Source organism: Amblyraja radiata, chromosome 32, assembly GCF_010909765.2.
Source record: "Amblyraja radiata isolate CabotCenter1 chromosome 32, sAmbRad1.1.pri, whole genome shotgun sequence".
NCBI classification, from domain to species: Eukaryota; Metazoa; Chordata; class Chondrichthyes; order Rajiformes; family Rajidae; genus Amblyraja; species Amblyraja radiata.
Window position 1 is genome coordinate 18,681,981 of NC_045987.1, and position 12,980 is coordinate 18,694,960.

General features: G+C 40.1%; 1 protein-coding gene across 5 annotated transcripts in view; it reads left to right on the plus strand.

The window, feature by feature from the left end:
* The window catches only part of LOC116991065 (myomegalin-like), a 108,391-nt gene that overhangs the window by 67,190 nt on the left and 28,221 nt on the right, over nt 1–12,980 (plus strand). For 4 of the 5 annotated variants that reach the window (XM_033049401.1, XM_033049404.1, XM_033049405.1 and 1 more), the window contains 7 exons: nt 230–609; nt 2,784–3,192; nt 4,261–4,486; nt 6,117–6,233; nt 6,770–7,466; nt 9,051–9,283; nt 12,089–12,149. In XM_033049401.1, coding sequence (XP_032905292.1) covers nt 230–609; nt 2,784–3,192; nt 4,261–4,486; nt 6,117–6,233; nt 6,770–7,466; nt 9,051–9,283; nt 12,089–12,149 — 2,123 coding nt within the window. The remainder of the gene's footprint in view (nt 1–229; nt 610–2,783; nt 3,193–4,260; nt 4,487–6,116; nt 6,234–6,769; nt 7,467–9,050; nt 9,284–12,088; nt 12,150–12,980) is intronic. The other variant, XM_033049402.1, reaches the window with a different exon arrangement.

The following is a 12,980-nucleotide window of genomic DNA, read 5'->3' on the forward strand; positions in this document are numbered from 1 at the left end:
ATTTTCTCGTGTAACCAACAATTATGTGCAATTGAACCTTCACCACTCCCACTCATCAACACCATGAGGACAGTACTTTCTCAAGAGTGATAGCCTCTGTGATACTTGCAATATTATACTCCTGCCCTTTTGAACCTGTGATCTAATGTCAGCAGTATTGGGCTACATTATTTCTACAGCTACTAAACTGTTTCCTCATAGTGTGCTCATTTTATTTGGCAAAATGCAGGGCTTGTCCAAAGATGACAAATGTACGCAGACGGTCCCTGAAGTTGAGCCAGCTGAGACTGTACCAGCGTGGCAACCTACACCCTGTGGTCTGAGAACAACCACCGAGGGAAACTGGAAGCTGGGTTCCCCTTTGTTATCCAGTGACTTTGCTGCTTATAGAAATAGTTCAGAGTCTACAAAGTTATTGAATGATTTGAACGAGATTAATTATGAATTGCAAGAAAAATGTAGACAGCTGCAAGAAGCGAAGGCTCACTTGGACATAACTGAATGCCAGTTGCATAAAATGGAGAAAAAAGATCATGAAGTGGAAGACGAAGTTGTCTCAATGAGGTCGTTGATGGAGGAGAATGGTGTATCATCAGTGGCTGAGCTTGGGTAGGTGCCATGAATATCTCAACATTAGCTTCATTTTTGTGTAAATATTAACCATCTGTATGTGGGTTCTTTTAAAAACAACTGTTCTTCAAAGTAGCATTTGGGAAACACAAGTGTATGGAGCAAGAATAGGAAAGTGGTGTTAACTGGGTTGATCTTTCGAGTACCGTCATGATCATTGAATCAAATAATAGCCACCTGTGCTATAATTTGGTTTCAGACCTAAGCATTCATTCAATTCTGGCTTGACTGACTTTCCCTCTGTTCCCTGTTACTTCTTGGCTGAATTTTAAATCTAGTTGATTCTTGGCATGTTTTCTCTGGATTGACATCTTTTTCTTTTGCTGCCTGAAGTTGAAATGGAAAGGGAGAATTTTGAGAGGTCATGTTGCAGTTATATAAGACTTTGGTGAGACCTTCATTTAGAGTATTGCGTTCAATTCTGGGCATCATATTATAGGAAAGATGGTGTCAAGCTGGAAAGGGTACAGAGAAGATTTACGAGGATGTTGCCAGGACTAGAGGGTCTGAGCTATAGGGAAAGGTTGAGTAGGCTGGGATTCTTTTCCATGGAGCGCAGGAAGATGAGGGGTGATCTTATAGAGGTGTATAAAACCATGAGAGGGATAGGTTGGGTGGATGTACATAGTCCCTTGCCTAGAGTAGGTGAATCGATGATGTAAGTTTATGGTGAAGGGGAAAAGATTTAATATGAATCTGAAGGATAACTTTTTCAAACAAAGGGTGGTGAGTGTATGGAACAAGCTGCCAGAGGAGGTAGTTGAGGCTGGAACTATCCCAATGTTTAAGAAGCGGTTAGACAGGTACATGGATAGGACAGGTTTGGAGGGATATGGACCAAACGCAGGCAGGTGGAACTAGTGTGGCTGGGACATGTTGACCGGTGTGAGCAACTTGGGGTGAAGGGCCTGTTTCCACACTATGACTCTATTTGTGAATCAAAGGTTCAACGGTCTGTTTATTGTCACGTGTACCAATTATGGTACAGTGAAACTCCAATTACCATGCAGCTATACTAAAAAAAAGCAACAAGGCACAACTACATGAAAGTTAACATAAATATCCACCACAGCGGATTCCCCATATTCCTCACTGTGATGGAAGACAATAAAGTCTAATCTTCCGCTTTATTCTCCCACGGTCTGGGCAGTCTGGGCGATCGAATCTCCCGCAGCCGGCGATCGAAGTCCCTGTGATCGGGGCGGTCGAAGCTCCCGCGGCTTGGAGCTCCCGAAGTCTGTCACTAACAAGGGACCCTGAGCTCCACGATGTTAAAGTCCCCTGGCTCCCTTGGTTGGAGCTCCAAAGTCGATCCCCGACAGGGATCGGCGGCTCCGTGATGTTAAGTCCTGCAGGCTCCCAGGTTGGAGGTCCCAAAGTCGGTCCCCAACAAAGGTCGCCGGCTCCTCGATGTTAGGCCGCAGTGCGGAGGGATATACGATATGGAAAAAAAATTGCATCTCCGTCGAGGTAAGAGATTAAAAAAAGTTTCCCCCAATCCCCATAAGTGAATTTATGTATTTGCCAACTGTGAGATCAGGTAGGTCCAGGCGGACTAAGCAAAGATGTTCAGCGAAGCGATTGCCCAGTCTACCTTTGGTCTCGCCGATGTACGAGTCCATATATTCAACAACGGATACAGCAGATGTGGTTGGAGGAGGTGCAATTGAACCTCTGCCTAACCTGAAAGGACTGATGGGGTGGAGGTATAGGGATAGGTATTGTATCTCCTGCGGTTGCAGGGGAAGGTACCTGGGGAGAGGGTGGTTTGGGTGTCAGGGAGTTGCGAAGGGAACAGTCTCTGCAGAAGGTGGCACACATCTGCCTGCAAGTAATCCATTTCCCTCCACTCCTGCATGTTCATGTTCCACCTTTGTCAAGGCAACTAAGTGTACAAGAGGTGATTACACTTCTGTACCTTTACCGGCAATTTTTAGATAAAGCTCTCCTTTATTTGCAAGTAATTCTTGGCATCAGTGAGTAGGTCAGTATTGTATTTTTGTAACAAATGTTTTAACATTTTATTGGTGATTCTATGCTTATCATTTAAAATTTAAACACACTGTTGTTGTTTAAATTGTTTGATTTCCTAATATTTAATTATTCCTTTTTATTGTACCATCAATTAACAGATTAATTTATAAAAATTGCAGAAATGAAATTATAAGATTGAGAGCAGAGGTAACACAACTGCGAGATCAGCTCGGGGAGAATTTGTCAATAACTGAGAATGAAGATGAGGAAATGGATGATGAAAGCAAAGATAGCCTAAGGAAAACTGTTTTGAGGTTAAAAATCAAATTGAAGAAACAGAGAAAGGTGCAGGACGTCCTTAAGCAGCAGATAGCGCTTAACTGTTCTGGTGAGGCTACAAGTTTCAATCCTGATTTAATCGTAAGCATGGCAAAGAAAATCGAACACTTGAAGGAGGATCTAGAAGCCGCCAATCAAAACCATGCAAAGGAACTGAAGGCAAATGAGGATGAAGGGCTCCAAGAATCGAAGTTACCACAGTCACAAACTTTGGAATTTAGAAACCAAAAGACAAAGAGCAGCGAGCAGGTATCTGATTGGTCTGTTACATCTGCAATTCTGGTGGGTAGTATTATGGTTTGTAAATTCCTGTTATTTTTTTTAACTGAGCCCTTTTAAGTGCCTTCCACCATGTGAACCCATCGGCAGACTCCATTCTGAAACGCCTCAATACCTGATGTGCTGGTTGTTTGGCTAAGCACGCCATGAGAAAAAGCAAGTCAATGTTTTTGGAACAATTGACAAGTATTTATTTTTTTTATGTACTTTTGTGCATTTTAGCAAACAGTTTTGTTTTAGTTTGTACCAAATAGTTTATCTTCACCTCTAATTCTGTTGCACAATTCATCAGTGAGGTACCTAATGCTGATCAGAAAATGCTTCATCTATAATTGAGCACTCCTTGGCCTAGAATGTGGTGTCAGAATCTGCACTCAATTGAGAGTCACTGAGGCAGCTTATTATCTACGTTGATCTTTGTTAATGGGTGATTGCCAAGCAACCTCTGCATCTTCCCCTTTGAGGAATAATGTTTCTTTCAATCTATGGGATGCTCATCTCAGTGGAGCTTGGAATTCAGCAATTGTAACTTGATCATTTGCTCCATGGAATGTGACTTTGAGCATTCATCTTTGGAGGTTTATTAGTGAGTCTAATAAATTGGACTGTAGCAGCAATTCAATGTTGATTTCAGTATTGAAAGGTGTACAGCTACCAGTTGAAAAATACCTACAAAGTGTAATTCCCCCTCACCCTTTTCTGCATTCCACAGAAGCTGTTCTGTCTGTATCCCTGATTTGCTCGCGTCTCTACCAACCACTCTTCTCCATGTGGCATTTTTTTTTCATCATTCAATCGTAGTTGACATCAACGTTTGTGCCACCTCGTCAGTCTTAGTCTTTTACCCTTTCCTCTCTCCGTTACTTTCCCCATCCCAAGTTAAAATGCGTTTTTTCCCCTTCACTTTCCAGTTATGATGTAAGGTAATTGATCTCTCTCTTCCCACAATACACCTGACCTCCTGAATCATTCCATACTTTTCTAATGTTCTAAAATACTGTTTTTCCCTTGTAATCTTATTGCATTTATCTTATTCAGATCGCTGTAAGGTCTCGTATCCCTGTCCCACTAAAACGGCCAAGGACGAGAAATGGTGTTAACACTGCCACCTCTGGCCAAGATTTCCCGACTGACCATCACCAAGTTGATCAGTTGAGGGCAGCATTGAAGGACAAGAAACAATTGCAGAGTAAGCTCTGTGCTGTTGAGACAACACTCGGCAGCCAGGCAGAGAAGTCAAGGCCTCATTGTACTCCTATCCATGGTAAGCAATTAAATAGTATTTGGTTGTTCAATAACATTGTTCAGCATTTTAGAATGATGGACAGTTTATAGGATAACCTCTTTCCTTTGCAGCTATATAACAGAACTTATTTAATCAAATTTTATATTTTCAACTTTTTTTGTTCTAGCTGTATTTTTGATATCCTTTTTTATTTCTACAAGTGAGGCTTTGTAATCATGAACAAGCACATTCCAAGATAGTATTTGTCTCTGCCTCAAATGGCAACAGTGTAACAGTCATAGAGCTATACAGCATGGAAGTAGGCCCTTAAATCTTGATATCCAAGTATCTATCTATCGAGATGTCTTTTAAAAGTTGTAATTGTCTTGTTCCAGAGATGGTCAGGTTGAAATTTCCACTGACTGCAGGTTCTATTTGGCAAACTTTTTTATTTACAATAGAGAATTCAAATTAGTGATGTTTTTTGTTTATTTTGGACATTTAATGTGAGTTAAGTTTTCCAGTGTTGCTGATGGCACAAGAATGAAACAAAGGACATCTTGAACATCACTAGCGATCCTGGTCAGGAACTGAAGTTTTAAAAAAAATCTCTTGTCAAAGTTTATCACTGTTTTATTTTTAATACTCAAATATACTATTCAGTTATTAACTGGCACAGCCGTTCTCCACTTTTTGCTGAAATGTATTTTGGTCACATCCAGCAATTAATCATGCTATGGGCCAAAAGGAAATCTGAATTTAAAATAGGACCTATAATTTCCAAAAGTAAGGCATCTTTAGATTTGTTTCTAAATGCTTTGTTCATTGTTTTTTGTCTGGCAAGCTATGGTGAATTTTATTTTGTATGTTGCTGATTATTTTGAAAATGGAGAATCATATTTTGATTTTCAGAGCAGGATTAGATGAAATGGAAAGCAAGGGGTGGGCGCAGTCCCTGAGTTTGTTGGGTACCTGAATGCAGAATCTAAGATGTTGCTTAACAGAGATCTCCCAACACTGCTGTTTTGGGTCTACACCACCGCTCTGAATGTTTATGCATACGACTCATTCTCAGCTGCTGCAAAAACATCAGCAGTAGTAATCAGTAGATGAATATAGCAGATGAGTCGAGGTGGTTTACTCCAATGTGCAACACAACATTTACCCCTGCCTTCTCCTCCCCTCCGTTCCCCTCCATATCATAGTCAAAACAGCATGGAAGCAGGCCCTTTGGCCCACCCTTTGTTGACCAAGGTGGCAAACTGGGCACGTCCCAGTTGCTTGCATTTGGACTACACCCTCAAAACCCTTCCTATCTATATATCTGTCCAAGAGTCATAAGTTAATCCGCTTCTATAGGTTCCTCTAGCAGCTCATTCTGGAAACGGAGAGAAACTTAGCGAGAGAGTTATCCCTGAGGTCCCTCTTAAATCTTTCACTGCTCGTCTTAAGCAGAGATACCAGATTGATGAAACATTTGCTTTATTTGCTGATGTATTTTTGTTGAACAATGTGTACAATAATGAAATTATGCTCTTTATATGTTGTTTGGTTCCTGTTTGTTTTTTAAGGCTTGCCTCTGGAATTATGAACTTACAAAAAAGATCCTCAATGTTTTGTTTTGTGCTGCTTCGTTACGACTTTGCTTTTGTCCTTTATTTTTCTGTAGCTGCATCATCTTTGAAACAAGATGATAAAGAGGTCCAAGTGGACTTGCAGGACCTTGGTTATGAAACCTGTGGAAAAAGTGAAAATGGTGTGGACGGGGATGAGAACAGTAGTCCAGGTAGATCTTGTGACCCCTGAGTGATGCACAGGAGGCATGAGGGAAAGGACAGCTTTATCTTCCGTAGACCTGCATGCTGTTAACTGTCACCTCCTTTCACTGCTAAAATGTTGTGCTTATTAATTATTTACAATTTAAAGTCTCAAATTTGATAGATTGTTGGACTAACACGCAACTAAGAGGTTAAACCCCTGACTTATTTCTAGATTACAAGTACTTGTGTTGACCTGGTTGCTACTGTGAGTGAGTGAATAGACTATCAGTTGCATCCCATGGCCATAGCAATTCGTACTTACCCAGCTTGAAAATAATAAATGAGCACAGCAAACTGTCTGTCCGTTTTTAATTCATTTTCTGTTTTATTTAGCTGAGTTTGCTTTTTGCTTTTATTACTTTGTGCTCGTGTTTCTAGTTTTGGGAAATTTTTGGTAGCTTTTGCATGGAACAGGAAAGTGTGACATTAGATTCCGGTTTAAAAATCCAAGAATAAAACTGCAATGATTAACTGTGTATTTATGTGGAATATTTTGCTGCAGACACAGCCCACCATTTACCAGGCCCTTGCTACAGTGACTCGGCCGTTCCTGCCCTGCTTAAACTAAATCGCCGCTTTTTCTCCATGGAGAATCTGGACACAAATTCGTCGACTTCATACCCAAGCTCACCAAGTCTGACTTCGCCCAAAATCAGCTTGAAGAATCTTGATGTTTTTGATGATTATGGACACACCGATAATGTAAGTGAACTCAAACTTCAAATCGGTGAACTGAAGGAACAAATTGGGAAGCACACCAAGATTATTCATCACCTACAGACACGTGTACGCAAGAATTCTCTGTCCAGTGATCATTTGACTCTTTCGGATCAAAGTCACCAGGCTCCCACCAGAGGTTCATATGAAAGACACTCTCTGGAAGCTTTTCAAAAGGATAATGATAGCACCTACAGTCAGAGAAGACATTCCATACAGTCTACAGATCTAGCTGTTCAAACCAGCCAGCAGGTTGGCAGTCTTTCTGATTGTGCATCAAGATCACCGAGTGTGGACTTTGGAAACCAGAATGAGAAAGGAGACTGGTTGATGTCTGTTTATTGCCAGGGTGGACAATTAGCACAAAAGTTAAAGGAACAAGTGGACCAATTAGAAGATCAGTTACAGAAGGAGAAAGCACGGAACGAGGAGCTTCATGATGAGCTTCAAACCAAACCGGCTCCAGTGTTGCCAGCCCAAAAGTAAATGGCTTTAATTGTAAATGTAGAGATTGTAATTGTTTTTGAGGTCTGCACATTTAACTAGTTGTATGGCAGTTACGGAGTTGTTGTCAGCACTTTACCTGTGATGGTTAAAAAGTAGTTTTTTTTTATTTGTATTTACTCTAGAGTTGATAATTTATTATATTAGAAATTGATTGGTCACAAAATCAAAACCGAGTGGGATATATTGATTGGAAAATATTTTTTAATTGATATGCACCTTTTTTGTCTACAAAAGAGTGATAGTCATACAGAGTCTGTTCAGCCCGCTATTTCGGTAATGGCCATCAATCACACATTTGCACTAATCCTACACTGATTTCATTTTATTCTCCTGTGTTCATGTCAAACCCCCCCAGATTCTAAGACTGTCCTACACGTGTGTGTGTGTGGGGGGGGGGGGGGGGGGGGGGGGGGGATTTTACAGTGTCCAATCAACTCGCTAATCTGGGAATAAAAAGCAATAAATTCAAATTGCACTATGGCAAATTGGGAAATTTGTATGCTGGGCTCAAAGTGACCACAAAGGCTTTTTGTTTTCTTCTATAGAAAATCTCCATCCTATTCGCCAGTACTCTTCAGAGAAGAGAGCTTGTCGCACCCTCCTGATGTGGCATTACCCATGGCAGCAGATCCACACTGCATGGTTGACTTTTCAATGCCCTAATAGGTAGTCCAGCAGATCACTGTAGTAAACAATTGCTTTCTTCAGTGCATCCTAGGGTTGGTAATGGTGGAAGCTTGCCAGTGTTACACGGGTCAGTTGTTCACAACATGAATCTTGCGCAAACCCAGAAATATTGAGAGGACCATTTAACATTAGATCTTGGTCTGTTTTATATTTAACAATGTTTTGTGAGTGCATGAGCCGAATTTTCTTTTTTTCTAACTGAATGGAACAGAATTTTGATGTACCCTTTTTTGTGATCAAATGCAATGTTTAGTGCATTGTTCATCCAGTTTCCATGTAACATCGAGAGAGGAGACACAATCAAAATGAAGGAACTGTATTCAAATTAAGTGCAGACTCCTTCAAAATAATTTGCACAGCGAAAGACAAACTTGAGATTCAGCAGGTCAAGCAGCAACACCCAGTTCATGAGGGATAGTAAAATGGAGACACGGGAGAATGTGGATGCTGGAACTGTGACCCAAAAGCAAAGTGCTGGAGGAACTCCTCATGCCAGGCAGCAGATGTGGAGAGAAATGGACAGATGACATTTTGGGTCAGGACCTTCCTTCAGTCTGAAGAAAGGTTAAGAGTTAGATGACAAACATCATCTGTTCATTTTCCTCCACAGCTGTGGCCTAACTATGAGTTCCTCTGGCACTTTGTTTTTATGCTCAAGATTCCAGCATCTGCAGTATTTTGTGTCTCCATCCAGCTCCTGAGGGTCTGTTTTTCCTTTAACATTTAATATTTCCAACCAACAAAACATCAATATGCAAGAAAACGTATTTAGTTTGTTTTGTATAGCTATTGCAAGTTGTACAGTATTAAATCTTTACCAACTGCATTGTGCATTTTGGGGAAATTACACGCTTCCTTCTGCTTGTACTAAGGTATGATTCACTGGTACAGTCGCAAGCAAGGGAGCTCTCGCACCTCCGACAGCAAATCAAAGAAAACCGCAACATCTGCTGCTTGCACCACCAGTCTCTTGTGGATCTTATTAAGGCCTTTGAGGAGCTGCTGCAGGCCAGCGACGTTGACTATTATGTCGGGGAAGCCTTTCGCGATCAACTGAACCAGACTTTACAGATGGTGGAAAAGCTAGAGAGCAATTTCGATGGTGGTAAGTCAACAGACAAAATTGTTTTGCATAAATAAGAAAAAAAGAAATGGCCAAAATAATTATCACATTTTGTGGTGCTTATCTCCCTCTATATTTACCATGTGCTTCCTGCCTACTACTTTGACTTCCTCCTCTCAAGGTGTAGAGTGATGCTTTTCTCTCAAGTTGAGATAATCAGGCTGTGAACATAACTTTGTGGACCAGCATTCTCTAGTAGCCATTTATTGTCAAACAATAAATGCCTATATTTCCCATTTATCTCTATCCAAAAATCCAGTCCTGTCTACCACTCTTTTAAATGTAAAATCATCCCCAGCTCACGCTTTCTGAGCAACCGTACTGAAGCTCCCGTTCCTCAACCCCATAAATGGTGGCACAGCCTGTATGTAGTTCCCTTGAATCAAACCTCGACATAGAATCATACAGCACAGAAACAGGCCCTTCAGCCCAATTCATCCATGCCGACCAAGATGTCCTATCTAAGTTAGTCCTTTTTGCACATATCCTTCTAAACCTTTTTTTATCCAGGTACCTATCCAAATGTCTTTTTAAATAATGTTATTGCACCCGCCTCAACCATGTAACTTCTCTGGACTTCATTGCCTTTACCCCTCTACTTATTTCCATCTCTCTAATACCCATGTCTTAAAGCCATCCTATCACGTAAGCCTTTGTCCAATCCTGTCTCGAAAGCTCTGTTGTCTCTTTTTAACCTATTAAAGGCACCAACCTTCAGAGATGGAGAATTTGGAATGAAGAGACTTCTCATCTCTGTCCTAAATTGCTTACCTTTTACTCTGAAATGGTGACTGGGAATAATAGTTCTGTCAGGGGAAGCGTGATTTCTGCATCCAGCCTTTTAAGACATTTTAGAATTTGTTCAAGCCTCAATGAAATTTCCATTCTCCTACACTCTAGCCCAATCCACAGTCTCTCTTTACATGGCCCACCACCATGCCTGGCATTGATCTAGTGAATCTTTGCTGCATTACCTCTACAATAAAGTTTAAAATCTAATCAAATTTAACGACGAAGCCACCAGAGGAGAGTTGGCAATGATTAAATGGGCAAATGTTTGAAAGGTATGGTGGTGCATCTCAAGACATAATGCCCAAGTTGCAAGGCATATTTACTTTTTACAGGCATAAACACCCAATGTGTGAGGTGTTTCGTTCTCAAGGAGGCCCTAGATAATTGCAATGACTTCCTTACTTCTATTTTTTAAATTATTTTATAATAAAGGCTGACATACCAATATCACCTGACATCATAAAACAAAAGTGAAAATGTGAAATTTGATCGATAATAACATTTTCACTGAATTTGTTTCTTAATCTGTTGATCCAGAAAATCACCTCGCCTTCCACCTATTTATTTAAGCAAATTTGATTTATCCAGCTTAAACTTTAGTTAAGTTTACTTATTTATTGTCACAGCTACAGTGAAAAGCTATAGTTTCTGCCGTGATTGCTGAATTATGCTTTTCATGCCTGGCCCAATAATACAACCACTATTTTGTGGGCTTTAACTAGCTCTTATCTATATTTGCCCTTTGCTATTTTTTGTCGACAAATTGATTCTAGTTCTAAAACTAGAGGGCATGGGCTTAAGGTGATTGGGGAGCAATTTAAGAGGGAGCTCTGAGACAACATTTTCACTCTGAAAGTAATCCGTATCTGAAATGACCTGCCAGAGGACACAACTACGACTTTCCAAAGACATTGGTATAGATATTTAGATAGGATGAATTTAGAGGGATATGGGCCAAATGTGAACAAATGCATCTAGACAGAATGCAAATGTTGCTGGCGAGGGCAAGATGGGCTGAAGGGCCTGTTCCTGGATTGTACAGCTCTGAGGCCTCATGAATAATCCTGAGAATACTACTTTTAGTTGTCTTTTTAACCTCTTTCCTAGCATGACAAACTCTGCCCTGCCAATGTGGACCATAACCTTGGAGCTGTTCTCACTGCTTGTACTTTAGTTTAGAGATACAGTGCGGAAACCGGCTCTTCGGCCCGCCAAGTCCGCACCAACCAGCAATCCCCATACATTCTTCTTTCAGGAGATTTTGCTGTGTACGAAACCAATATCGTCATCATGAAAATTCTATCCTTGTATCTCATCTATTGAGAGATATTTTAAAGTGTATTGTTTTTATTTTGGGGGATAAAACGAAAAATCACCTTATGAAGTTGTGAAGCAAATTATAACTCTTCCAGTTTATCTCTGGTGGATGACCTGTTTCTAGCTGTTAAGTGAATTAAGGCTCTCACAATAGTGGTTCTGTAGCTAACTGCGAGGGTGTTAATCTCATTAGGGAAAGGAATTAAGTTATTTGAATTGACATTAATGCTTAAGGTTATTTCATACTTGACTGAACTGTGCCTAGGAGGGAGGGTAAGCAGTCTGTTTTCAAATAGCCTCAAAGAAAAAGCATACAATTGGCACATTAATCTTAATGATGGATGAACTCATAAATACTGGAAAGAGAATCACTGTGCAAGTCCTCTCTGTGATCTAAAAAAGTGCAATGTAACAATCTGAAATGTCCTGACGCAAGAATTAAAGCAGGTGGAAAGTGTCAAAGATGTTTTTTCATTTTTATTTATTTTAATTTCTAAATACTCAATTTTATGATGTCATTTTCTGTTTGCTTATTTCACCTATGTAAAGAACAGCTAAGGTATTTGTTTAATGGCTGGTCTTTTAAATTGTGTGGGACAAAAAATATACATTTATTTTTATTATCTTTTAAAAATTGTTCAGAAAACAAACAATTCAGCTTCTTTGTCTATTTTATAGTTATTTCCGGAGATGCATCTTCTGTTTGTGGAGACAACACCCTCGTTGACTTCTCTCAAAGGTAAATGCGTGATGTAGATCTTCAAAAAGCGCGACTTGATGCTCTTCATTCAGCTAATTGCAGGCCAGTCTGAAATGTTATCTGGGTTAATCTGCATTGTTCACTTATCAGCTTTCACATAAACAGGACACACTTGTGCAGATTAATATTTACTTTTAAAGATCAATATCACATAATTGTCTTTATCCTGGCTGTTTGATTTTAATTGGCAAATGACTGATTTAAAGACTGATTTATAGGATGTTATATTCTCATCTGCGTTTTGATGATTTGACAAATGGTGTCGCTACATAAGCAAATGCTATTTATAAGGATGTAATAAATAAACTCCATGTTCTGACATTGGACTGTGCTGTCCATCTCTTTGTTGAGTATAGGTGCATACAAGGATGAGAGACGGGCTGCTCCCTCTGCTGGTGGAGCTCCCAAATCATACAGCCATTCTCTGAAGTTCTGAATGCTCTACAAAACACAAAGTGCTGGAAGATCTCAGCAGATCAGACAGCATCTATGGAGGGAAATGGACAGATGACATTTCCAGAAGAGGGATCCTGACCCAAAATGTTTTCTGTCCATTTCCTTCCACAGATCCTGCCTGACCTGCTGAGATCCTCCAGCACTGTGCTTTGCACAAGATTCCAGTATCTGCAGTTCCCTGAGTGTCCACTCTGTGAGGGCACTACGTACAAATTAATAAAAGCTATCTACAAGACAAATCATAGTTAGCAGTTTGGACGCTGTACAACAGTCATTGGTATCTTCCAATTAAGGATAAACTAAATAATTTTTTCCAATTTCTTTGACATTTTCCACATAAATCAAATCCCCCTC